Genomic DNA, 26,616 nt, shown 5'->3' with positions numbered 1-26,616 from the left:
GGATGTCCTTCTCGTGTGGTTGTATGCCTGACAATACCTTACATGAGGTTAGTGGAAGAATTTGCACGTTTTTTTCTTGGTGGGGGAGGGGGTGGAGTGCAGTGGCATGATCTCTGCTCAATGCAACCTCCACCTCCCGGGTTCAAGGTGTTCTCCTGCTTCAGCCTCCCAAGTAGCTGTGGTTACAGGCACCTGCCACCATGCCTGGCTGATTTTTTGTATTAGTAGAGGGGGGTTTCACCATGTTGGCCAGGCTGGTCTCAAACTCCTGACCTCAAGTGATCTGCCTGCTTCAGCCTCCCAAAGTGCTGGGATTACAGGCATGAGCCACTGTGCCTGACCAGCATTTGTGCTTTTAAAACCCATCTTTATGTTGTGACATCCAGATTGCCGAATGTTTTGGTGAGACTTGTTCATCTGTTCATGTAAGGCGTGTGCTATATGCAGGCACTGGGGTATGTACCAGGGAACAGTTCCTGTTGTCAAGGAACTTCTCTACTGTGGAAGAGGCAGGGCAGGGCAAATGATATGATCCTCCAAGTTGCTGGCAGTGAAGTCCCCATGCCCACCAAACAGGTCCAGGGCAGCAGCTGCAGGAAGCCCCAGCCCACTTGCTGGTGGATGGAGGGGGTGCCAGTGCCAGGCAAGGGGTTGGGGGTGAGGCAAAACGGGCTCACTCTACCTCCTGCTGCCCAGGACTGGAGTCCCAGGCATACCTACCGCTTGCCCCTCACTAAATGCAAAGACAGAGACCATAATGTATGCTAAATATATATTAAAACGCTTAGCTGGGTGTGGTGGTGCACTTCTGTAGTCCCAGCTATTTGGGAGGCTGAGGTGGGAAGATCACTTGAGCCCAGGAGTTTGAGGCTGCAGTGAGCCAAGATCACACCACTGCACTCCATCCTGGGAGACAGAACAAGACCCTGTATTTTTTAAAAAAAATTAATTCAGAAGCACAAAGAGAGCTCTGGAACCATTATGGGGCTTTGCTAAATCAAAACTAGGTTTTAGAATATTTAAAACTTTCATGATTAATGTACTAGATATTAACGCAGGATGGGGGGGCGGGGGGAAGCCTGTGTTGGTCCTCTCCAGAAAGTTGCACAGCCAGGAGCACCCTTCTATAGGCTTCAGGCATTCCCTATGGGGCCTTGCCAGCTGGCACCCAGCCGTATGCTGCTAAAACAAGCCTGAGCACCAGTGATTGACACTGTTCGTGAAAGCAAGTTACTTGGTGGAACCTATCCCCCTTTAACAAATGAACAATCCTGTCTCTTTCCAGGACCAGAGTCCTGCAGCAATTAAGCATGCAACATTTGGGCAGCTATCTGAGGGAGACTACCAGTTACTCCAAAAAACTTTCAACTCCTTAGACACTGAAGGCCCTGATAGCACTCTCTTTTTCATTTAATCTTTTTATTTAATGCCTTCACAAACATTCCTAGGACACTCACAGGTGAAGTTTGGCACTGAGCAGGTAAGGCTGAAAGGGTCTTGCTCCTGTTACTCTCCATTGCCAGTTCTCTATTGCGGCTGTTCTGCACACCACAGCTGCCCAATAAAATGTGTCAGGCACGCAAGCCCACCTCAAATTGCTGCTCCTTTGTGAAGCTTTACCTCTGTCTTCGCCACAGGTAACTGACCTGGCCTTTCTGTGGCTTCCCTTTCAATGTAGAATTCTCGTGTTAGTCTTATGTGCCGGCCTCCTACCCCTCTATCGTGCTAACTTGACTCAACCTGTAGGACAGCCCAGGTGCCATTTACAGAGGGACTTCCTTGACCTCCTGAGCCCTATTCTATGCAACCAGGGCTTACAAAAAAAAAAAACACTCCAGCACTCAGAGGAATGAATGTTAACAGCCTGGGCAGCTCCCACCCCCTCCCACACAGGAACAGCTCCAAACATCACTCCTCCTTGGACTTTCCTCCTCCCTAAGCCTACCTCAAATGTACATATGTGAAACATTCACTATACCCGAAGATGTCTGCACACGACAGCTCTATTCATACTCCTCATCCAACAAATTACACTCTCCTCAAGAAAGCCTCAGGGCTTGTAGGAAGTAGGTCTGGCGGGAGAACGAAAGCGAGGTCACGGAGACCACATCCCTGAATGCTGCCTGGCTCGACTCAAACGCAACACGCGTTAAATGCTAGGGCAAGCTGCTCCTGCGCAGCCCTCCTCCACAGAGTGCCAGGGAGAGAGCGTAAAGCCACCCGCGAGGCGGAGCTGGTGCGCCTCCGACCCGCGCCTACGGTAACCGGTCGTGTGGCACTGAGTCCCTGCAGCAAACCTGCCGAATTCCAGCCGTGGACCTCTGAACACCCGGCAGGGCCGGGTTTGGCGGCGCGCTGGGACTTTCGTCATTCTTCCGCGCCCTCCGCCTGCCAGCTGATTGGCCCCTGGGCCAGGGGCGGGGCACTCGCTGTGGAGGCAAGCCGCGGCGCGCGGGCGGTTGGTCCGGTTCTCGGGCCTGGCGGTAGGCAAGTCTGGCTTGTTGCTGTCGGATACTTGGGGTGAGCGGAAAGCATGGCGGGGACCTCCGCGCCAGGCAGCAAGAGGCGGAGCGAGCCCCCGGCGCCTCGCCCCGGCCCGCCGCCGGGCACCGGGCACCCCCCTAGGAAGCGGGCCCGGGGCTTCTCCGCGGCCGCTGCCCCGGACCCTGACGACCCGTTTGGCGCGCATGGGGACTTCACTGCCGACGACCTGGAGGAGCTTGACACCCTCGCGTCACAGGCCCTGAGCCAATGTCCGGCCGCGGCTCAGCACGTGTCCAGTGAGTGCTCCTCGGGGCCTTTTCCTCGGAGGGAGTTGCAGACCGCGCCAGATCGCCTTGATGGCTGTGGCTTCGGAACCTCGCGGCCAGCACTGCCCTTTCGCCTTTTTAAAATATGGGAACACTCTGATTTAAGCAGCGGTTGTCTTCCAGAAGGTCCTTTGATTTTAGGGGGAAATAAATTAGCCAGGTCATACAGCAGATTTGAAACATAGAACGCTAAGTTGACATTTTACTTTATTTTCTAAAGTTTAGGCCACTTGGTTCTTGGTTCTAAGCAGAGATCCTTGGAACACACCTACCACCACCATCAGAACCATCACTACCCATGCATGAGGACCCATTCTTGTGACAAGTTTGAGCGGCTTTAGATCTTATGAAGCCCACTGTCTCCCTTGGGCAGTGTTAGCATGGGAGGAGTCTGACACAGGCAAGAGATGAAATAAATTTATTCTTTTATACAACCAGTAAACTGTGCTAGGTGCCCAAACGTGAGGAACTGCAACTGAGCTAACAATGAACAAAATACAAAAACTGTCCTTCATGGAGCTTACATGCTAGTTGAGGAATGAGTGAAGTCTTGAGGACTCCCAGAAAGAGAAAGGTTTTGAGTGCACCTTGCATCTGTACTTGGGTGTCTCAAGGCACCTTAAACTCAACACGATCATTTCCTGGAAACCCAGTCCTCCTCCAGCATTTCTAGCATGGTGCCGGCAAAGCAGACATTCAGAGAATGATGACCACAAGGAAGTAACTAGCACCACTCTCCATCAGTGGCACAAGGCGACTCTTCGCCTTTCCTTGACTCTACATCTAATTTCGTTGCAAAGCCTGTCAAGCTTACCTTCTTAATCCTTCTCTGGACTCTTATCACTTCTACCAACTGCCTGATCTATGCTGCCATGAGTCCTCCCTTGAACAATAGTCTGCTAAATTGGTTTCCAATTTCCAGTCTTGACTCCCTACAAGTGAGGCTTCACATTACATTCTGAGTGATCTTTTCAAAACTCAAATCTGGCTGTTATCTTATATACATAACTATTATATACATGAACACCCCTTTTTTTTTTTTTTTTTTTTTGAAACTGAGTCTCACTCTGTCACCCTGGCTGAAGTGCAGTGGTGCCATCTTGGCTCACTGCAGCCTCCACCTCCCAGGTTCAAGCGATACTGTCTCAACCTCCCTAGTAGCCTCAGCCTCCCAAATAGCTGGGATTACTTGTGCCCGCTACCACGCCCAGCTAATTTTTGTATTTTTAGTAAAGACGGGATTTTGCCGTGTTGGCCAGGCTGGTCTCAAACTCCTGACCTCAGGTGATCCACCTGCCTCGGCCTCCCAAAGTGCTGGGGTTACAGGCGTGAGCCACCACACCCAGCCATGAACACCCCTAATGAAAGCCCTTTAATCATTTCCCACTTCTAGTGTAAAGACCAAAATCCTTAACATGGCCTGCAAGGCCCAGCCTGATTTGGCCCTTTCTCACTCTCTGGGTTCTGGCTGCACTAACTTTCTTTGAATTCTCTCTGCTTCTTTACAATACAGGAACTTTATACATTGTTCTTTCTTTGTACATTGAGTATACTTTCCATTCATTCATCTCCACTTATCTGGTTAATTCCTACTTGTCCTTCAGCTCTCAGCTCCTTCAAGTCTTCCCTAGGGAAATGTTCCAGTCATCCCACGTAAGTCAGATTGCTGTCATATTACAGACTTTCCTGTATTTGTTCTCTTCTGCAGTTCTTAATCACAGTTATAATTTTCCATTTATCTGTGTGATTATTTGTCAAATGTCTTTTAAGCTCTGTGAGTGTAAGGACAGTATCAATTTTGCTCGCCATTGTATCTGTAGAGCCTAACATGCCTGGCATATTGTATGTGGTCAGTAACTTTTTTTTTTTTTTTTTTTTTTTTTTTGAGACGGAGTCCCGCTGTGTTGCCCAGGGTGGAGTGCAGTGGCCGGATCTCAGCTCACTGCAAGCTCCGCCTCCCGGGTTTTTACGCCATTCTCCTGCCTCAGCCTCCAGAGTAGCTGGAACTACAGGCGCCCGCCACCTCGCCCGGCTAGTTTTTTGTATTTTTTAGTAGAGACGGGGTTTCACCGTGTTAACCAGGATGGTCTCGATCTCCTAACCTCGTGATCCGCCCGTCTCGGCCTCCCAAAGTGCTGGGATTACAGGCTTGAGCCACTGTGCCCAGCCAGTAACTATTATTGAATAATAAATAGATCATTGAGTTCTGGCCAATGAGATCTCCTCAGGCTTTAGATGAGACTCTTGGAATTGGATGAAGGATAGGGAAAGAGTAACAGGATCTGTTGTTTTAGAAGGATCATTTATGAGTTTCAGCCGGTGTGGTGACTCATGCCTGTAATCCCAGCACTTTGGGAGGCCGACACGGGCTGATCACTTGAGGCCAGGAGTTTGAGACCAGGCTGGCCAATATGGTGAAACCCCATCTCTACTAAAAATATAAAAATTACCCGGGCCTGGTAGCACATGCCTGTAATCCCAGCTACTCAGGAGGGTAAGGCACGAGAATCGCTTGAACCTGGGAGGTGGAGGTTGCAGTGAGCTGAGATCACACCACTGCACTCCAGCCTGGGCAACAGAGCAAGACTCCGTCTCAAAAAAAAAAAAAAAAAAAGAAGGATCATTTATGAGTTTGAACCATGTTCTTAGGTTGAAAAACACCTATATTGCTTACTAGGTCTTTCTCTGCTTTGCTTTCAAGAGTAATTCTTCCCAGCACTTTGGGAGGCAAAGGCAGGAGGATTGCTTAAGCCCAGGAGTTCAAGACCAACCTGGGCAACATAAGGAAAAAAACCCCATCTCTACACAGAATTTTAAAATTAGCCAGGCAGCCGGGCACAGTGGCTCACACCTATAATCCCAGCACTTTGGGAGGCTGAGGCAGGCGGATCACGAGGACAGGAAATCAAGACCAGCCTGGCCAACATGGTGAAACGCCATCTCTACTAAAATATTAAAAAAAAAAAAAAATTAGCCAGGCATGGTAGCACACACCTGTAGTCCCAGCTACATAGGAGGCTAAGGCAGGAGGATCACTTGAACCCAGGAGGTCAAGGTGGCAGTGAGCAGTGATCACACCACTGCACTCCAGCCTGGGTGACAGAGCAAGACCCTATTTCAAAAAAAAAAAGTGGGTATTTTCAGCATTTTCTGGTGAAAGTGGGAAAATGTTGGGTCCTGAAATGTATATGGAACTGTTTTTTACAGGTGATCATAAGGTCCACAGATTATTAGATGGCATGTCAAAAAATCCTGCGGGGAAAAACAGAGAAAGTGTTCCAATTAAAGATAATTTTGAATTAGAGGTACTTCAAGCACAATACAAAGAACTGAAAGAAAAGGTAAGTGACTTAACTTGCTGTTTTTGTGGCTAATTCATTCACGTATGTGTTTAAGAGCATGTACAGTAAAATATACAAAAGTTGTAAAACAAGTGTTTAGATTCATCCCTATGACATGGGAGAAGACTAGGGAAAGACAGCCAGAAAGTTTAGGCTGAAAGAAACTAAATCATGAAATTCCTAATGGCAAAGGCAAGAAGAAAAACACTGTATACCAGATCCAAAAAGAGATACAAACTTAGGGTACTGAGACGAATTTATAGCATATATCTTCACGTGAAGAACACAACTTCATAATGGTTGCTATTTTCTTTTTTTTTTTTTTTTTTTTTTTTTTTTGAGACGGAGTCTTGCTCATTCTCCCAGGCTGGAGTGCAGTGGCGCGATCTCGGCTCACTGCAAGCTCTGCCTCCCGGGTTCTCGCCATTCTCCTGCCTCAGACTCCCGAGTAGCTGGGACTACAGGCACCCGCCACTATGCCCGGCTAGTTTTTTGTATTTTTAGTAGAGACGGGGTTTCACCGTGTTAGACAGGATGGTCTCGATCTCCTGACCTTGTGATCCGCCCGTCTCGGCCTCCCAAAGTGCTGGGATTACAGGCTTGAGCCACCGCGCCCGGCCAATGGTTGCTATTTTCACTAGCAGCTTTGCAAGAAAGCAGACACCCTTCATATCACCATCTGTAGGTCCCTAAGAAAACCAGGAATATAATGTGGAATTTTAGTTGTGCAAAGTATGTGACCCAGATCTTTTTTTTTTTTTTTTTTGAGATGGAGTCTGTCATCCAGGCTGGAGTGCGGTGACACAATCTCGGCTCACTGCAACCTCTGCTTTCTGGTTTTAAGTGATTTTCATGCCTTAGCTTCCAGAGTAGCTGGGACTACAGGTGTGCACTACCATGCCCAGCTAATTCTTGTATTTTTAGTAGAGACGGAGTTTCACCATTCTGGCCAGGCTGGTCTCAAACTCCTGGCCTCAACCTCCCAAAGTGTTGAGATTACAGACATGAGCTACCACACCCAGCTGACCCAGATTGTTAATGCCTCTTTTTTTTTTTTTTTTTTTTTTGAGACTGAGTCTGGCTCTGTCGCCCAGGCTGGAGTGCAGTGGCCGGATCTCAGCTCACTGCAAGCTCCGCCTCCCGGGTTCACGCCATTCTCCTGCCTCAGCCTCCGGAGTAGCTGGGACCACAGGCGCCCGCCACCTCGCCCGGCTAGTTTTTGTATTTTTTAGTAGAGACGAGGTTTCACCGTGTTAGCCAGGATAGTCTCGATCTCCTGACCTTGTGATCCGCCCGTCTCAGCCTCCCAAAGTGCTGGGATTACAGGCTTGAGCCACCGCGCCCGGCTATTTAGAGCCTAAAGAATCCAGCTAGGCATGGTGGCTCACACCTGTAATCCCAGCACTTTGGTAGGCTAAGGCCAGTGGATCACCTGAGGTCAGGAGTTCGAGACCAGCCTGGCCAACATGGTGAAAACCTGTCTCTACTAAAAATACAAAAATTAGCTGGGCGTGGTGGCGGGCACCTGTAATAGGTCAGCTACTCGGGAGGCTGAGGCAGGCTGGAACCCAGGAGGTGAAGGTTGCAGAGCCGAGATCGTGCCATCACACTCCAGCCCAGGCGACAACAGAGAGACTCCGTCTCAAGAAAAAAAAAAAAAAAAGCTTGCCGGGCACGGTGGCTCAAGCCTGTAATCCCAGCACTTTGGGAGGCCGAGACGGGCGGATCACAGGGTCAGGAGATCGAGACCATCCTGGCTAACTCGGTGAAACCCCGTTTCTACTAGAAAATACAAAAACCGGCCGGGCGCGGTGGCTCAAGCCTGTAATCCCAGCACTTTGGGAGGCCGAGACGGGTGGATCACGAGGTCAGGAGATCGAGACCATCCTGGCTAACACGGTGAAACCCCGTCTCTACTAAAAAATACAAAAAACTAGCCGGGCGAGGTGGCGGGTGCCTATAGTCCCAGCCACTCGGGAGGCTGAGGCAGGAGAATGGCGTAAACCCGGGAGGCGGAGCTTGCAGTGAGCTGAGATCCGGCCACTGCACCCCAGCCTGGGCGACAGAGCAAGACTCCGTCTCAAAAAAAAAAAAAGCCGGGCGCGGTGGCTCACACCTGTAATCCCAGCACTTTGGGAGGCCGAGACGGGCGGATCACAAGGTCAGGAGATCGAGACCATCCAGGCCAACGTGGTGAAACCCCGTCTCTACTAAAAATACAAAAAAAATTTAGCCGGGCGTAGTGGCGGGCGTCTGTAGTTCCAGCTACTGGGGAGGCTGAGGCAGGAGAATGGCGTGAACCCAGGAGGTGGAGCTTGTAGTGAGCCGAGATCGCGCCACTGCACTCCAGCCTGGGCGACTGAGCGAGACTCAGTCTCAAAAAAAAAAAAAAAAGGAATCTGGCGAGGCAAGGTGGCTCATGCCTGTAATACCAGCACTTTGGGAGGCCAAGGTGAGAGAATTGCTTGAACTCAGGAGTTCAAGACCAGCCTGGGCAATACAATGAGACCCTGTCTCTACAAATAAAAGTGAGAATTAGCCAGGTTAGTGGCACATGCGTTATAGTCCTAACTACTCAATAGGTTGAGGTGAGAGGATCACTTGAGCCCAGGAGTTTGAGGTTACATTGAGCTATGATTGTGCCACAGCATTCCAGCCTAAGCAACCCGATCCCCCTCCCTGGCAAAAAGAACCTTCATGCATGAGTGACAAGTGTATCCTTAAGCTGTCTTGATGAATATCAGCTGTCCCATGAACAGGCCTAGCAGACCATGGTGACATCTGGTTGCTGTGGATATATTTTGAGTACTCATTTATCTGTAGGATATGTTTTTCCTGTGCTTTCTCCATCTCCCCAACTACATGTTAAAACAAAGTACATAAGTAGTTTTCTCTTACAAAGTTTTCACGAGATTAATTTGGTATTTACAGATGAAAGTAATGGAAGAAGAAGTTCTCATTAAGAATGGAGAAATTAAAATTTTGCGAGACTCACTACATCAGACGGAATCCGTTCTAGAGGAACAGAGAAGATCACATTTTCTTCTTGAGCAAGAGAAAACCCAAGCACTCAGTGACAAAGAAAAGGAATTCTCCAAAAAGGTGACCCAGAGCATTTGTTTTGCACCAGCTTTTCCTACCCACTGAGTTCCTTTGACCAGGGTTGCCTGTAAATCTTCCAGGGAGATTTCAACATTTGTTTATCTTAAATACTTTCTGCTATCATCTAATTGCCAAGCACTCTTCTTCCAGTGTCTAGATATGTTTTGGAAAGGGATTTAGGTGAAACTCTATTTTGCTGTGGTAGTTGGTCTTGGCGGGAATGAATAACTAGCTTAGCATTTCTAGAAACAGGCTTACGTTAGGGCTCTTTTGCTAAATCAGAAACTCAACTGACCTAGCTTAGGCTAAAAGGAAATGTATTGGCTTCCATATCCAAGTCTTGGAAGAACAGGGGTGTGCTGGGGCCTTAAATGACTTAAATCTTGCCAGGACATTTTTATTCTCTATGCTATAAAAAGGTTCTATCATTATGGTAGAGGGTGTGTTCTCCAGAAGCTCCTGGGCTCATATTTTGTAAATACAGAGCAGAATTAAGACTTAAGGCCACGGCCGGGCGCGGTGGCTCAAGCCTGTAATCCCAGCACTTTGGGAGGCCGAGACGGGTGGATCACGAGGTCAGGAGATCGAGACCATCCTGGCTAACACGGTGAAACCCCGTCTCTACTAAAAAATACAAAAAACTAGCCGGGCGAAGTGGCGGGCACCTGAAGTCCCAGCTACTTGGGAGACTGAGGCAGGAGAATGGCGTGTACCCGGGAGGCAGAGCTTGCAGTGAGCTGAGATCCGGCCACTGCACTCCAGCCTGGGCGACAGAGCATGACTCCGTCTCAAAAAAAAAAAAAAGACTTAAGGCCACGTGCAGTGGCCCACACCTGTAATCCCGCACTTTGGAGGCTGAGGTGAGAGGATCACTTGAGCCAGAAGTTCGAGACCAGCCTGGGCAACTGGTGAGACCTCATCTCTACAAAAAAAAAAAAAAAAAGAAAAAATTAACAAAATCATCCAGGCATGGTGGTGTGCACCTGTAGTCCCAGCTACTCAGGAGGCTGAGGTGGGAGAATTGCTTGAGCCCAGGAGGTTGAGGCTGCAGTAAGCCACGATCATGCCATTATCCTCTAGCCTGGGCAACAGAGCGAGACCCTGTCTCAAAAAAAGACTTAGGCTTCCTCATTGCAAGTTTTAAAATTCTGAGAAAGGCTCTGATTGGTCTAACTTAAGTGTCTGTCCCTGGCCAATTGCTGTAACCAAAAGCAAAAAAATGATAGCTCTCATTCTAATAAAATAGTCAGAGGTAGGGAAATTACTGATTTTTTTTTTCTTTTTTCTTTTTCTTTTTTTTGAGACAAGGTCCAGGGTTTCACTCTGTTGCCCAGGCTAGAGTGCAGTGGTGCAATCACAGCTTGCTGCAGCCTTGACCTCTCAGACTCAAGCAGTCCTCCCCCATCAGCCTCCCAGGTAGCTGGAACTACAGGCACACACCACCAGGCACAGCTAATTTTTAAATTTTGGTACAGACGGGGTCTTGCTATGTTCCCCAAGCTGTTCTCAAAATCCTGGGCTCACACAGTCCTCCCACCTTGGCCTCCCAAAGTGCTGAGATTACAGGCATGAGCGACCATGCCCAGCCTGTTTCTCAGGGAGAGGAAAATGCTATTCTGGAAAGAAAAACAGTAGGTATCCAGTACCTACCACAACTTTCCCTCAGCACTTCCCCATGCTTCAATCAGGACATGGGATCTTATTCTCTCATTGTTTCATTCAGCAAACTTAGCAAACTTTAAGCACTTACCTGTGCCCAACACTAACCGCAATAGTTAACTTTCTGTATAAGTGATGAAGAGCAAGGAATTTGCAGTCAGACAAACCTGAATTTGAATCCAGGCTTCATCACACATTAGCGGTGATCTCAAGGTAATAACTTAAGCTCCATGGCTCATTTCCCTTATCTGTTACAAAACATAACCAGAAAGGTTGTTGGGAGACTCACACGTTCTTGCACTTACTGTGTCTGGTGCTGGGCCTGGCACAGAGTGTGCTTGGGGAATGATGGCAGTTACTGTTGGGTGTGGCACCTGCAGGCCAGAGCAGCAGGTGTCTCTATACTGCACAGTGTCTTGGTAAACTATTCCAAATACTCTTCCCAAACTTTGAAGAAGACCTGGAATTGTGCACCATTGCATTGGTTAATAAAGGTCAGTATGTTACTGCTGACATAGAGCCCCTTACCAAGCTCTGTGCTGAGTGTTTTACACTCATCATTCTGCTTAATCCTCCCAACGATGATGAAGACAGGCATTTGATGTTTCAAATAAGCTAGAGTTCAAAGACATTTAGTAAATGGTGGGCTGGTATTTAATTCTTTTTTTTATTTTTTAAATTTTTTTTTTTTTTAAATTTGAGACGGAGTCTCGCTCTATCGCCCAAACTGGAGTGCAGTGACCGGATCTCAGCTCACTGCAAGCTCCACCTCCTGGGTTCACGCCATTCTCCTGCCTCAGCCTCCCAAGTAGCTGGGACTACAGGCGCCCGCCACCTCGCCCGGCTAGTTTTTTGTATTTTTTAGTGGAGACGGTGTTTCACCGTGTTAGCCAGGATGGTCTCGATCTCCTGACCTGTGATCCGCCTGTCTCGGCCTCCCAAAGTGCTGGGATTACAGGCTTGAACCACCGCGCCCGGTCTATTTTTTAAATTTTTTGTAGAGGCAATGTCTTGCTATTTTGCCCAGGCTGGTCTCGAACTCCTGGACTCAAATGATCCTCCTGCCTCAACCTCCCAAAATGCTTAGGATTACAGGCCTGAGCCACCACACCCAGCCAGGGCTGGTATTTGAACCCTCACAAACTACCCTTATAATAGTTAGAGTCCATTATCTTTTTAGAGCACCATATTGTCTTTCAGAAAGAAAGCTAATGTTTGATATTTTAGGACGTTTATGTCACAGCAGACTTTCATATGTATTTTTTCATTGTTTGTCTTTTACTGGCTTGTGATTTTGAAGCCCAGAGATATTTTTGTGTATATGATGGGGCCACTACAAGCATGTTTCTTTTGCCCTCCAGCTCCAATCATTGCAGTCTGAACTCCAGTTTAAAGATGCAGAGATGAATGAATTAAGGACAAAGCTCCAGACCAGTGAACGCGCAAATAAACTGGCTGCTCCCTCTGTTTCCCATGTCAGGTAATGATGGTGCTGGAGGAGGGATAGTTCAGTTTTGCATTATTTAGTAAACAATCTGCATAACAATGTCAGGCCGGTCCTAAATGAAGGTCATTTAGACCCTGCCACCTGGACAGAGATCCTCTTTTCCTGAAGGATTCAGAGGTGGTTTAGATGAAGCTTGCGTGGTTTGAGACATCACAGCATAAAGGCCCATACTCTAGAAATGCTGCCACTATATGGCACTTTACAAACATAATTCCTCCGGACCAGAAAGACCTGGAAAAACGGACCGGGTGTGGTGGCTCACACCTGTAATCCCAGCACTTTGGGAGGCCAAGGCGGGCGGATCACGAGGTCAGGAGATTGAGACCACGGTGAAACCCTGTCTCTACTAAAAATACAAAATAATTAGCCGGGCATAGTGGCGGGTGCCTGTAGTCCCAGCTACTCAGGAGACTGATGCAGGAGAATGGCATGAACCTGGGAGGCAGAGCTTGCAGTGAGCTGAGATCACGCCACTGCACTCCAGCCTGGGTGACAGAGCGAGACTCTGTCTCAAAAAAAAAAAAAAAGAAAGACCTGGAGAAAATGATCTCCAAATTTTGGGGGTGGGCCAGTCTTTACTTTTATGTAATTTGTTTAACTGATTTTGTTGCAAGCATGAGTGTATTTTAGTTCCAGCTACTTGGAATATTTTTTCTTATTTGCTGTCTGGGGACCCTTGTCCAACAGCCCCATTCTTTGTGGTCAGATGTGCTCAACTTTTTTGTTTTTCTTTTTTTTTGAGACAGAGTCTCACTTTGTCACCCAGGCTGGAGTACAGTGGTACAATCTCAAGCTCACTGCAACCTCCACCTCTTGGGTTCAAAAAATTCTCCCTCAGCCTCCTGAGTAGCTGGGACTACAGGCACACACCACCACGCCCAGCTAATTTTTGTATTTTTAGTAGAGATGAGGTTTCACCATGTTGGCCAGGCTCATCTCAAACTCCTGACCTGGTGATCCACCCGCCTCGGCCTCCCAAGGTGCTGGGATTACAGGCGTGAGCCACTGAGCCCGGCCTTGTTTTGTTTTTATACAGAGGCGGGGTCTCACTATGTTGCTCAAGCTAATCTTGAACTCCTGGGCTCAAGCAATCCTCCCACTTCGGCCTCCTAAAGTGCTGAGTTACAGACATGAGCTGCCGTGCCTGGCCTCAACTTGTTAATAATGATCTGTCCTGCCCTCTGCCTTACAGAGATGTCTGGCACTGTCAGTATCAGCCTTGAAATTTGCTGTGGTTTTTTGTTGTTGTGGTTGTTTGTTTGTTTGTTTGTTTGTTTGTTTTGAGACGGGGTTTCGCTCTGTCACCCAGGCTGGAGTGCAGTGGCCGGATCTCAGCTCACTGCAAGCCCCGCCTCCTGGGTTCATGCCATTCTCCTGCCTCAGCCTCCCGAGTAGCTGGGACTACAGGCACCCGCCACCTCGCCCGGCTAATTTTTTGTATTTTTTAGTAGAGACGGGGTTTCACCGTGTTAGCCAGCATGGTCTCGATCTCCTGACCTCGTGATCCGCCCATCTCGGCCTCCCAAAGTGCTGGGATTACAGGCTTGAGCCACCGTGCCCGGCCTGTTGTGGTTGTTGTTTTGAGATGGAGTCTCACTCTGTTAGGCGGGGGTGCAATGGTGTGATCTCAGCTCACTGCAGTCTCCACCTTCCGAATTCAAGTGATTCTCCTGCCTCAGCCTCCCGAGTAGCTGGGATTACAGGCATGCACCACCACACCTGGCTACTTTTTGTATTTTTAGAGATGGGGTTTCATCATGGCCAGGCTGGTCTCGAACTCCTGGACTCAAATGATCTGCCAGCCTGGGCCTCCCAAACTACTGGGATTACAAGCATGAGCCACTGTGCCTGGCCCAGCCTTGAGATTTGAACAGAGTCAGGGCATCTTCTGGTTTTGAACATTCTGCTGCCTTTGCTCATAATGGGCAGTGTGTGAAACTGAACTCTCCATGCCTTGCATTGTCCACATAAGAGAGCTGAGGGGATCCTCTTCACACATCAGTAACAGAAAGACCTCAGCATTATATGATCAGATCAGAGGGTTAACACTGCTTCTCTAACATAAAGACATTAGCACTGAGAAGTTGCTCAGTTTTCAACATACTTAATAGGTTTATCAAAATTTTGATACTTATTTTGATAACTCTTTTTCTATTTAAAGTCTTTGCATTCTATTGGAAGTTTTTTTTTTGAAACAGAGTCTCGCTCTGTTGCCCAAGTTGGAGTGCAGTGGCATGATCTCAGCTCACTGCAACCTCCACTTCCCAGGTTCAAGTGATTCTCCTGTCTCAGCCTCCCAAGTAGCTGGGATTACAGGCACACACCACCACGCCAGGCTAGTTTTTTTGTATTTTTTTTTAAGTAGAGACGGGATTTCACCATGTTGGCCAAGCTGCTCTTGAACTCCTGACATCAGGTGATCCATCCGCCTCAGCCTCCCAAATTACTGGGATTACAGGTGTGAGCCACCACGCCCAGCCTGGAAGTCTTGTGACTATTAAAAAATCGTTAATAGTCACTGGGCGCAGTGGCTCACACCTGTAATCCCAACACTTTGGGAGGCTGAGGCGGGCAGATCACTTGAGGTCAGGAGTTTGAGACCAACCTGGCCAACATGGTGAAACCCTGTCTCTACTGAAAATATAAAAATTAGCTGGGCATGGTGGCATGCGCCTGTAATCCCAGCTACCTGGGAGGCTGAGGCAGGAGAATCACTTGAACCTGGAGGCAGAAGTTGCAGTGAGCCAAGATCACACCACTGTACTCCAGCCTGGGCAACAAAACGAGACTCCGTCCCAGAAAAAAAAAAAAAAAACAGTTTGTTCCACATTGAAAAGATGTTTTGCACCAGGCATGGTAGCTACACAGGCAATCCCAGCTACACAGGAGGCTAAGGCAGGAAGATTGCTTAAGACTAGGAGTTCGAGACCAGCCTGGGCAACATAGCAAAACCCCACTGCTACTAAAAAAACAATAAAATAAAATTACCGGCCCTGGTGGCTCACGCCTGTAATCCCAGCATTTTAGGAAGCTGAGGTGGGCTGATCATTTGAGCCCATGAGTTCAAGACTAGCCTAGGCAACATGGTGAAACCCAATCTCTAGAAATAACTCTATCTCTAGAAAGAATAAAAAGTTAGCCAGATGTGGTGGTTGCATACCTGTAGTCCCTGTGCTACTCAGAAGGATGAGGTGGGAGGATCACTGAGCCCAAGAGGTCAAGGCCACAGTGAGCCATAATTGTGCCACTGGGCTCCAACATGGGCAACAGAGTGAGACACTGTCTCACCCAAAAAAAAAAAAAAAAAATTATCTGGTCATGTTGGTGTGTGCCTGTAATCCCAGCTACTCAGGAGGCTGGGATTACAGGTGGATGGATCGCTTGAGCCTAGGAGGTCAAGGCTGCAGTGAGCTATGATCATGCTACTGTACTCCAGCCTGGACAACGGAGCAAGACTCTGTCTCAAAAAAAAAAAAAGTTTTGGTGGAATTGGAAATAGTGATAATAAAGAATAGTAAAGGAATTTTGGCTAATATTATATTTTTGGATGATTAGAAAAATATAAAAATGAGTAAAAAACTTTTTCAACGATTTGGATCAAAATGCCTGGAATTGGCCAGTAACGGTGGATCATGCCTGTAATCCCAGCACTTTGGGAGAACAAAGTGGGTGGATCACTCAAGCTCAGGAGTTCCAGACCAGCGTGGGTAACTTAGCAAAACCCCATCTCTATAGAGAAATTAAAATTTAAAAATATTTTTAAAAAAGAAAACCAAATGCCTGGAATTTTGCACTGCTCCCCTGACAAAGAATGGTAGACATAATAGATAAAACCTTTGGTTAAAACACCTAGACATGAAAAGTTTAAAGTTTGTTAGAAATTTTGTAACCAGGTATTTTGAATTGTTTTAGTAGAATCATTACTTTGCTTTCATAGTTAACTTTTTCCAGTCCTAGGAAAAACCCTTCTGTGGTTATAAAGCCAGAAGCATGTTCTCCACAATTTGGAAAAACATCTTTTCCTACAAAGGAGTCTTTTAGTGCTAACATGTCCCTTCCCCACCCCTGCCAGACAGAGTCAGGATACAAGCCGCTGGTGGGCAGAGAGGGTAAGTCCATAAGTCATCTATTGCTTTTTAACAAACTACCCAAATTTGTGGCTTAAAACAATTGTTATTTATTTTCTCCCAATTTCTGTGATCAGCAATTCTGACAGGGCACAGTGGGGACAATCTCTGCAGGGACTGGAATCACTGAAAGCTTGTCTTAAGCTGGAGGATCTATTTCAAGATGGCTCACTCACATGACTGGCAGTGTAATTCCTTGCCGCATGGGCCTCTGCACATGGATACGGGGTATCCTTATAACCTGGTGGGTGGCTTCCTCTAAAGCCAGCAAATCCAGAGAGAGAGAGAGAGCCAGGCAGAAGCTGTCCTTTTGTGGCCTAGCCTCAGAAGTCACACAGCGTCACCTCTGCCACATTCTGTTTGTTAGAAGCAAATCACTGAGTCTGGGCTTCACTCAAGGAGGGGAAATCAAGCTATACCTTTTGAAGGGAGGTGTGTCAAAGCATTTGTGGGCTTTTTTTGTTTGTTTGTTTGTTTTGAGACGGAGTCTCACTCTGTCACCCACCCAGGCTGGAGTGCAATGGCACAATCTCGACTCACTGCAACTTCTGCCTCCCGGGTTCAAGTGATTCTCCAGCCTCAGCCTCCCGAGTAGCTGGGATTACAGGCACCTGCCATCATGGTTGTGGGTATATTTTTAAACCATCAGTAGTATGCAGGAACCTGTTTTTCTTTTCTTTTTTTTTTTTCTTTGAGGTGGAGTCTCACTCTGTCACCAGGCTGGAGTGCAGTGACGTGATCTTGGCTCACTGCAACCTCCGCTTCCCGGGTTCAAGTGATTCTTCTGCCTCAGCCTCCCGAGTAGCTGGGACTAGGTGCACACCACCATGCCCAGCTAATTTCTGTATTTTTAGTAGAGATGGGTTTCACCATGTTGGCGTGGATGGTCTCAATTTCATGACCTCGTGATCCACCTACCTCAGCCTCCCAAAGTGCTGGGATTACAGGCATGAGCCACCGTGCCCAGCCTCTGTTTTCCTTTTGTAGTCCAGCTTTTGAGTTTTTATAACTCAGTCCAGGTTGAGGGGATGCTGCTGTTTTTTTGAGAGAGACAATCTAACATCAGTAGGTTTTCAGACTACTATGTCAATGTATCTTATAAATCAGATACATTGACCCTCTTTTTACCATCAACCTTTCAAATCCTTGGCCATTACACACTTCTGAGAAACTGCAGCCCACTTACATTTTTGGAATCTAGCAGCTAAAGTGGCAGTGTACAGTAGTGTTACAAGCAGGCAGTAGAGCCCAATAGCCTGGATGTGAGTCCCAGTAATGCTACTTACTGGCTTATGTAATTTGGGCAAGTCCTTTAGTCTCTGTGCCTCAGTTTCCCTATATGTAAAACAGAGCTAATGATAACTACTTGTAGGGTCACTGAGGAACAAATGGGCTGATGTGTGTAAAGCTCTTAGAACAGTGTCTAGCACATAACAAGCACCATGTCAATGTTAGTGGTTACTGTTTTATCTAATTGCCTCATTTTGAGTGAGGCAAATAGCTTGATTTTCTTTTCCTTTCCTTATATGAGTTCCTATTTTACATAAGAAAGGTAAAAAATGCAGGGCTTTTGAGCTGCTTTGGCTCTTGTTTGATCCAAGGTGGAAGAAGTAGAACAGCCTGTGTTTTAAACTCATTGCATGTAAAAGTTTCTAATATGCCCATGCTTTTGTGCTCAAGTTTTGATTTACATTTTATCACATTTCAGATAGTAAGACCCACAGTCTGAGAGGTGACTCCATAAAACAAGAAGAGGCCCAGAAAAGCTTTGTTGACAGCTGGAGACAGAGATCAAACACTCAAGGTACCAGAATCCCTGCTTCTGCAGGGGCCTGCATGGCTCTGAGTGATATGCAGAAGAATTGCCCAGGCCTCTGAGAACCGGCGCCCTGGGCAGTCCTTCAGGGAGTCCAGGGAAGTCAAAGTATGTGGCTTAAGCAGAAGACTTTATAAAGTGGAAAGGGCCAAAGGCAGGTATATCCCAGAGCCTTCCGCACCCACAGGCATCTACCTGGGGCTTAGTGGCAACTTAGAGGACAGTTGGCATCCAAAGAGTCCTTACTGTTTCCTTCTGAGGCCACAGAAAAGATCTCCCATGTCAGAACCTTCTAGAGTCACCTTGTCTTCACAGGTTCCATTTTGATAAACCTGCTCCTGAAGCAGCCTTTGATCCCAGGGTCATCCCTAAGCCTGTGCCACCTCCTGAGTAGTAGTTCTGAGTCTCCTGCTGGCACCCCCCTGCAGCCACCAGGGTTTGGCAGGTAAGCATAAGACTCCTGGAAAGCTTGTTTGGGAAGGAGCTTCCTGGAAGCAAATTCCTTTCTGGCCCTAGCCAGCCTGGGAAGTCTGTGGGAAGGGCAGGGAGCCTGGAGAATTTGGCAGGCAAGCTGTTTGGGGCCCTTGACCTTATCTCCATCCCACACTTACCTATTTTTCTTTGTGTTTGTTGCCAGTACCTTGGCTGGAATGTCAGGCCTCAGGACCACAGGTTCTCAGGATGGGTCATTTTCCCTCTCAGCCCTGAGAGAAGCACAGAACCTGGCATTCACTGGACTGAATCTGGTTGCCAGGAATGAGTGCTCACGTGATGGAGACCCAGCAGAGGGAGGCAGAAGGGCCTTCCCACTCTGCCAGCTTCCTGGAGCCGTGCATTTCCTCCCCCTTGTACAGTTCTTCATCGGCTTACACTGCCAGGCCCTGCAGGACTTGGCAGCTGCTAAGAGAAGTGGAGCACCTGGGGACTCACCGACACATTCCTCCCGCGTGAGCTCTGGGATAGAGACCAACCCTGAGGACTCAGTGTGTATCCTGGAAGGCTTCTCTGTGACTGCACTTAGCATTCTTCAGCACCTGGTGTGCCACAGCGGAGCAGTGGTCTCCCTATTACTGTCACGAGTTGGGGCAGATTCTGCTGCTGGGGAAGGAAATGGGAGCCTGGTTCACAGGTTTAGTGATGGAGATATGACCTCAGCCCCAAGGGGGGTTGCTGATGACCAAGGACAGCACCCACTGTTGAAGATGCTTCTTCACCTGTTGGCTTTCTCTTCTGCAGCAACAGGTCACCTTCAAGCCAGTGTCCTGACCCAGTGCCTTAAGGTTTTGGTGAAATTAGCCGAAAACACTTCCTCTGATTTCTTGCCCAGGTATAAAGCAGCATAGGAGTCATGATTCTCTGTGGGTCTCACCTGACCTGTTAAGGTCTAACCCGTGTCTCTTGTACTTTGCTCACATCTTGACTTACCTACACTAGTTAGTTCTAAGGCCTGGTTCAGGGAGTTCTGAAGTGATGGGAAGTGGGACCAAATGGGAGAACCAAGGAAGTGGTTTATTTGGTTTAATTCTGCCTCTGAACAACAGGTAAGCAGAAGGCACACATGATTAAAGGAGGCTGCTAACCTCTGTGGAGGAGGGCCCTGTCCCAGAACAAGGGCTAAGACAAGGGGCCTCTGAACCTGAGATGTGGGTAAGGTGAAGACCATATATCACAAGCACGTTGAAGTTTAGTGGGTTCCCTAAGGAAGCAGAGGATGTGGGGAGGATCTGCGGCCCACAGGCTGACCTTGCTGGAGTCTCTGCCTGTCATTGTGCCCATCTTTAGCATGCATCTGGGGTGGCGTGTTCCTCTTACGGTTTGTGGGTAGTAGTATTACAGTGAACCTAGCGAATGAACACTGATCATAAATTCCTCCCTTGGGATTCCAGAGCCACAAGATTGGGGAGAACTGTGAACACAGCCAGCCCATCCCCTCATCCAGTAATCCAGTCTCCCTCTCAGCACTCTACCAAAGGGCCAGTTTCTATGTTGGAATGATTCCACTGGCTGAATGTATCTGAAACCATCTCATCTCTGAGCTCAGCACTGCTGTTTCCTGATCTGTTTCCATCTGAATATTTTTGGTTGGTCTGGCCCATGCTAAAGGTGGTACTCAGAGCTGGACACAGCACCGCAGTATAGTGTAGGCAGTGGGATCAGGCAGACCCAGCACTCAAGTGCCCAGCAGGGGCCCAGCTCATAGTGGCTGTTTTGTTTGTTTATTTTTGGTTTTGTTTTGAGACGAAGTTTCACTCTTGTTGCCCAGGTTGGAGTGCAATGGTGTAATCTCGGCTCACTGCAACCTCCATCTCCCAGGTTCAAGCAGTTGTCCTGCCTCAGCCTCCTGAGAAGCTGGGATTACAGGTGCCTGCCACCACGCCTGGCTAATTTTTGTATTTTTAGTAGAGACAGGGTTTCACCATGCTGGCCAGGCTGGTCTCAAATGCCTGACCTCAGGTGATCTACCCACCTTGGCCTCCCAAAGTGCTGGGATTATAGGTGTGAGCCACTGGGCCCAGCCTTGGTTATTTGTTTAATAATTGTTAAATGAATGAATCCCAGGCTGGGCACAGTGGCTCCTGCCTGTAATCTCAGCACTTTTGGAGGCCAAGGTGGGAGGATCACTTAAGCCCAGGAGTTTGAGACCAGCATGGGCAACAAAGCGAGACTCCATCTCTACAATTTTTTTTTTTTTTTTTTTAATTAGCCAGGCATGGTGGCAGTGAGCTGTGACCATGCCACTGCATTCCAGCCTAGGTGACAGAGTGAGACCCTATCTCAAAAAAAGGAATCCCAGAAACCATGTTTTTGCTGGTGGTAGACACACCATTATTCCATTCCTGTTGAGCTTGTCCACAGGGACATTCAAAACACAGCCATGGCTGGGTGCTTATCTATTTCATGTACTGGGGCTCTTCATAAAATTTCATTTAAAAAGGTCCTTACGGGCCAGGCGTGATGGCTCACGCCTGTAATCCCAGCACTTTGGGAAGCCGAGGCGGGTGGATCATGAGGTCGGGAGATTGAGACCATCCTGGCTAACACGGTGAAACCCCATCTCTACTAAAAACACAAAAAATTAGCTGGGTGTAGTGGCACCTGTAGTCCCAGCTACTTAGGAGGCTGAGGCAGGAGAATCACTTGAACCCTGGAGACAGAGGTTGCAGTGAGCTGAGATCACGCCACTGCACTCTAGCCTGGGCAACAGAGCAAGACTCCATTTCAAAAAAAAAAAAAAAGTTATCACACTATCAAAAAATAACTTGGAAACTACTGTGTTGTATATAAAGGTGGATTTTCCTTGCAATACCTTCTGCAAGTGGCAGATATTGGGCCTCTTACAGCCCAGTAATGAAGCCAGGTAACAACCATGTTAAATTGCAGCTTCCCGCAAAGGTCTGCACACCCTGGCAACTAAAAAGCATTGAACTTTTTGTCTGCTATGCAGGATTTGCTCTAAAGTGAGTTCACCCCACATAGTGAGACCTTGCTTCCTAAGGACATACTGAGGGATATCTTGACCTTCTGTGCTCAGAAACTGCAGATGTCTGAAGGGGTACACAGCTGGCCAGTCCCCACAGGGTGTTTCAGAATTGCTCTTCTCTCCACCCACCAGGCCAGTCCACCGTGCTTCTCCAGGCTATGTGGGTTTAGCAAACAGCAGCAGTTGCCTTGGGGCTTGGTTTCTTGGTAGTAGCTTTCCTTTTGCCCCTGAGACCTGTGGCAGTGTGCCCAGAACTCCTCCCTCCTGCACACCCCACAGTAGGCACATTCTCCTACTGGCAGCAGATACGTTTTCTAACAAGTAGAGAAAATGGTTTTTCTTGCCCTGCAAGAGGTCTCATAAGATCCAACTATAGCCAAGGCCATGTTTATCACTTGTGGAGCCCTGGCCGATCCTTCTGTGGGCACAGAACATTTCTCTCCCACCTAAGTTAGGACCTGCATCCCTGTTTGGGAGCATGTGGAAGCCAGGCATCCCAGGTCCAGGAGGTCATCCCACTTCCTCGGCAATGCTATGCCAGATGAGGGCCTGTCCTCTCAGCTGCAGCAGTCTTGCAGTGGAAGTGCCTGCTTGTTCACATGAAACAAGTTTCATAGTAAGTAAGTGGAGGTCAGGCCAGCACTGAAACCCAAGTCTGGCTGAACCAACTCACCTGTTCGTACTGCCTTGCTCAATTTTCTGTTACCTCTAGTGGAATGTGAGGGTAGGTTATGAAGCTGTGGTTGGGGAGTGTCACTTCTCTCTGGGTCCTTGTCTTTTAGGTTCCAGTGTGTGTTCCAAGTGCTGCCAAAGTGCCTCAGCCCAGAGACACCCCTGCCTGGCGTGGTGCTGGCTGTTGAGCTCCTCTCCCTCCTGGCGGACCACAACCAGTTGGCACCTCAGCTCTGTTCCCACTCAGGTAAAGCAGGGTGGGGCGGGCGTCTGGACTGCTCCTGCAGATCAAGGGAAGTGTTGGGGTGGGGACAGGGTCAAGGGCCTCGGAGGGCTTCTGCAGCATGTAGCCCAGGCTCTTCATGAGAAAGGGCACCCTGAGTGAGAGGTGCACTGTCCTTTTCAGAAGACTGCCTCCTGCTGCTGCTGTACATGTACATCACATCACGGCCTGACAGAGTGGCCTCAGAGACACAATGGCTCCAGCTGGAACAAGAGGTAAAAACTCCAGAGCCCCTTCTGGACACTGTCCCCACCCCATCCTAAGAACCGACAGAATCTCCTCTTTCTACTGGGGAGAAAAGGAGCTTTAGTTCATTTTAGTAACGAGTATATCAAGCAGCTAAAGAGGTAAACTCAGTTTGGGAGCTGTGCACTACACAGATGCAATGCAGACAGGAATTGGCAGAGTTGCCTGATGACTGAACCTGTCCTGGCTTTGGGGCTTGGGGGCAGGATGGGGGGCTGGAGGCAGGTGGGTTGCTGGTGAGACATGGGTCTGCCCTGGGAAGGTCCCACACCACTTCTTGGACCCCATTTGTGCAGACAAGCAGTTGCTGAAGTAAGTGAACTCTTACAGAAGCTTGAGAAAGCCCTCACAGGGACTGGTCTTCTTCTGCCCACGATGGAGCTGATCTGTTCTTGTTCTAGGTGGTGTGGCTCCTGGCTAAGCTTGGTGTGCAGAGCCCCTTGCCCCTAGTCACTGGCTCCAACTGCCAGTGTAATGTAGAGGTGAGTAGGCAGGGGCCAACAGCTGGCAGCTCTGTGGGTGGTAAGGGGACTCTGTGCAAGGACTGTAGACCCCACTGCAAACCCCCTCACCTGAGGTGGCTAGGCTGAATGGATTGTTAGGGTGCAGGCCATGGTGGCACCAGACCTCAGTCTGTGCCCCCTCTCTCCCAGGTGGTCAGAGCGCTCACGGTGATGTTGCACAGACAGTGGCTGACAGTGCGGAGGGCAGGTGGGCCCCCAAGGACTGACCAGCAGAGGCGGACAGTGCGCTGTCTGCGGGACACGGTGCTGCTGCTGCACGGCCTGTCCCAGAAGGACAAGCTCTTCATAATGCACTGCGTGGAGGTCCTGCATCAGTATGACCAGGTGATGCCGGGAGTCAGCATGCTCATCCGCGGGCTTCCTGACGTGACCGACTGTGAAGGTGAGCCTGCCAGAGGCCCTCCCGCCCAGCCCCCACGGCTTCTCCCTGAGGTTCCCCAACAACTCATATTCCTGGGCATCCCCTCAGCAGGCCCCTGCCCACTACAGCCTGTTCCGGCACTGGGATCATTTTCTTTTATCTTCTGCCCCAGTTCTTCTCCAAGCATATTGGGCTGCCTTTTGCTCCTATCTGTTGAATGTGCCTGGCAGAGCCACAGTTTTTCCAGAAATACCTGTGTCTGAATTGCTTTTGTATCACTTTGTTTGCAGTAGCTGAGGGAGCAAGGCCTGGGTCTGGAAGGGACTGGTTAGTTCCTGCGGGCGTTGGGGGAGGAGAGGTGGGACCCGCCCTAGGCCCTGGCACCTTTGGGCCCTCACCAAGAACCTCTCCTTTTTGTCTCAGAGGCAGCCCTGGATGACCTCTGTGCCGCGGAAACCGATGTGGACGACCCCGAGTTGGAGTGTGGCTGAGGCCCTGAGTGTCCAGCCACATGGTGGCACCAGCACCATTCCTTTCCTTACCACATCAACTGATTAAAGCAGTGACCAGCAGGAACTGCCCAGAGAACCGGCTGGCCTTGTTTCCTGAGTCTAATCTCTTTGGCGGAGTGGGAGGGGTGGAGCGGGACCGGGACCGGGACCTTGAGTGGCTGGGATCCTTCTTCCTGTCCCTGGCTGCTGCTGAGCTCCAGTCCCCATGGTAACCGATCTGCCTTGAGGAAGGAGCCCTGCCCTGCCTGTGGAATTGTCCTGAGTCATTGCTTTGGGCTGCAGCCATGGGAAGAAACCATTGTGTGGCAGGGAAGGAGGTGGCTCTTGGCCCAGGCCTAAACCAGGAAAGCCTGGAAAAGTGGGACCCACAGGTGGGCACGAAAGGGCTGCAGCAGGAGCTCCCAGCAGTGTGTAACACCGGGAGCTGGTCTGGCGCCACTGCCCTGGTCCTTCCAGCTGCCTATCATTGGTGTGATGGCCCGGTGCATTGTGCCACCATCAGGCCACAGCCTTGGATCTCAGAAGGCCTCTGGGGTCCCCTGGGGGCGGGGAAGTGGGGGTGGGGGGACGGATGTTGGCGAGAGGGACAGACCAGGCAGGCTGACGAGTAGGGCGGGCCTGGCTCACGTGGGGCTGTAGGCGGGCCCACACCAAGTTTCACTTCCCGCCACTGCTGCCAGGGAGAGCTGCGGGAGAGCGTGCAGCAAAGTCACTACTGCCTGCCTGCTACGGTAAGTGTGGCTCCCCAAGGGGATGGCACAGGGCAGGAGGGCCATGGGTTCCCCGACCCCAGACTAAGGGGGCACTAGGGGAGGGGCCAAGTCATGTGAAGAGGGAGCCCTCTCAGACAGTCGAATGTGCTGGTCCCACTAAGGAAACCACCCCACCCTCTCCAACTTCCTGCCTGAAAATGGGCCCTGGAGCTCACAGACAGGGCAGGATTGTGCAGGGAAGGCCTGAGATGTGCTTCTGCCCACCCCCTACCCCACTCCCTCCCCTTCGGATCTTAACACTGGGCACTCACACACCCACCCTATGCTCCTCCCCAGGCTCAGCGGCAGGTCCTACCCAACCATGGGCTCGCAGGCCCTGCCCCCGGGGCCCATGCAGACCCTCATCTTTTTCGACATGGAGGCCACTGGCTTGCCCTTCTCCCAGCCCAAGGTCACGGAGCTGTGCCTGCTGGCTGTCCACAGATGTGCCCTGGAGAGCCCCCCCACCTCTCAGGGACCACCTCCCACAGTTCCTCCACCACCGCGTGTGGTGGACAAGCTCTCCCTGTGTGTGGCTCCGGGAAAAGCCTGCAGCTCTGCAGCCAGCGAGATCACAGGTCTGAGCACAGCTGTGCTGGCAGCGCATGGGCGTCAATGTTTCGATGACAACCTGGCCAACCTGCTCCTAGCCTTCCTGCGGCGCCAGCCACAGCCCTGGTGCCTGGTGGCACACAATGGTGACCGCTATGACTTCCCCCTGCTCCAAGCAGAGCTGGCTATGCTGGGCCTCACCAGTGCTCTGGATGGTGCCTTCTGTGTGGATAGCATCACTGCGCTGAAGGCCGTGGAGCGAGCAGACAGCCCCTCAGAACACGGCCCAAGGAAGAGCTACAGCCTAGGCAGCATCTACACACGCCTGTATGGGCAGTCCCCTCCAGACTCGCACACGGCTGAGGGTGATGTCCTGGCCCTGCTCAGCATCTGTCAGTGGAGACCACAGGCCCTGCTGCGGTGGGTGGATGCTCATGCCAGGCCCTTCAGCACCATCAGGCCCATGTATGGGGTCACAGCCTCTGCTGGGACCAAGCCAAGACCATCTGCTGTCACAGCCCCTGCACACCTGGCCACAACCAGGAACACTAGTCCCAGCCTTGGAGAGAGAAGGAGACCCAAGGATCTTCCTCCAATGAAGGACCCTGGAGCCCTACCCAGGGAGGGGCTGCTGGCACCACTGGGTCTACTGGCCTTCCTGACCTTGGCAGTGGCCACACTGTATGGACTATCCCTGGCTGCACCTGGGGAATAGGCCAAGAAGGAAAATCTGATGAATAAAGACCCCCCCTCCTCCAGCACTGAGTGGTCACTTGGCTCCTACCCTTCTTGGCAGTCCAGACCTCTGCCCACACTCAGGGACCTGGGGAGGAGGGCATAGTGTTTGTCCCTCACTTTCCCTAGCAGGATG

General features: G+C 49.7%; 2 protein-coding genes across 6 annotated transcripts; both read left to right on the top strand.

Moving 5' to 3' along the window:
* The first annotated feature begins 2,397 nt into the window (after window positions 1-2,397).
* Window positions 2,398-26,503, top strand: ATRIP (ATR interacting protein). 4 transcript variants are annotated; one of them, XM_025377285.1, is made up of 14 exons: window positions 2,398-2,487; window positions 6,018-6,151; window positions 6,796-6,883; window positions 9,083-9,253; window positions 12,274-12,392; window positions 16,371-16,528; window positions 18,255-18,350; window positions 18,678-18,807; window positions 19,000-19,689; window positions 22,626-22,762; window positions 22,922-23,013; window positions 23,446-23,526; window positions 23,698-23,950; window positions 24,353-26,503. In XM_025377285.1, the coding sequence occupies exons 4-14, from the start codon at window positions 9,083-9,085 to the stop codon at window positions 24,418-24,420; spliced, it is 1,995 nt and encodes a 664-aa protein (XP_025233070.1). In that variant the 5' UTR covers window positions 2,398-2,487; window positions 6,018-6,151; window positions 6,796-6,883; the 3' UTR covers window positions 24,421-26,503. The 4 variants fall into 4 exon arrangements, with proteins under 4 accessions (XP_025233070.1, XP_025233067.1, XP_025233068.1 ...); XM_025377282.1 differs by lacking the exon at window positions 6,796-6,883 and having other exon boundaries at window positions 2,398-2,780; XM_025377284.1 differs by lacking the exon at window positions 6,796-6,883 and having other exon boundaries at window positions 2,422-3,210.
* Window positions 24,710-26,503, top strand: TREX1 (three prime repair exonuclease 1). Of its 2 annotated transcripts, none has more exons than XM_025377286.1 (2): window positions 24,710-25,172; window positions 25,491-26,503. In XM_025377286.1, exon 2 carries the CDS (start codon window positions 25,516-25,518, stop codon window positions 26,458-26,460), a length of 945 nt encoding a protein of 314 aa, XP_025233071.1. In that variant the 5' UTR covers window positions 24,710-25,172; window positions 25,491-25,515; the 3' UTR covers window positions 26,461-26,503. The 2 variants fall into 2 exon arrangements, with proteins under 2 accessions (XP_025233071.1, XP_025233072.1); XM_025377287.1 differs by having other exon boundaries at window positions 24,734-25,040; window positions 25,528-26,503.
* Window positions 26,504-26,616: the final 113 nt, after the last annotated feature.

The sequence above is a fragment of the Theropithecus gelada genome, chromosome 2, assembly GCF_003255815.1.
Source record: "Theropithecus gelada isolate Dixy chromosome 2, Tgel_1.0, whole genome shotgun sequence".
Classification (NCBI taxonomy): domain Eukaryota; kingdom Metazoa; phylum Chordata; class Mammalia; order Primates; family Cercopithecidae; genus Theropithecus; species Theropithecus gelada.
The sequence above is the reverse complement of the archived record's forward strand: the minus strand, read 5'-3'. Positions and strand labels throughout refer to the sequence as shown.

Excerpts from the sequence above, each read along its gene's own strand:
- TREX1 (XM_025377286.1), top strand. The coding sequence starts at position 25,516 with ATGGGCTCGCAGGCCCTGCCCCCGGGGCCCATGCAGACCCTCATCTTT.
- ATRIP (XM_025377282.1), top strand. The coding sequence starts at position 2,534 with ATGGCGGGGACCTCCGCGCCAGGCAGCAAGAGGCGGAGCGAGCCCCCG. Across the intron at positions 2,781-6,017 it reads CGCGGCTCAGCACGTGTCCA|GTGATCATAAGGTCCACAGA; the intron begins GTGAGTGCTCCT and ends TGTTTTTTACAG. Across the intron at positions 23,527-23,697 it reads ACTGCCAGTGTAATGTAGAG|GTGGTCAGAGCGCTCACGGT; the intron begins GTGAGTAGGCAG and ends CCTCTCTCCCAG.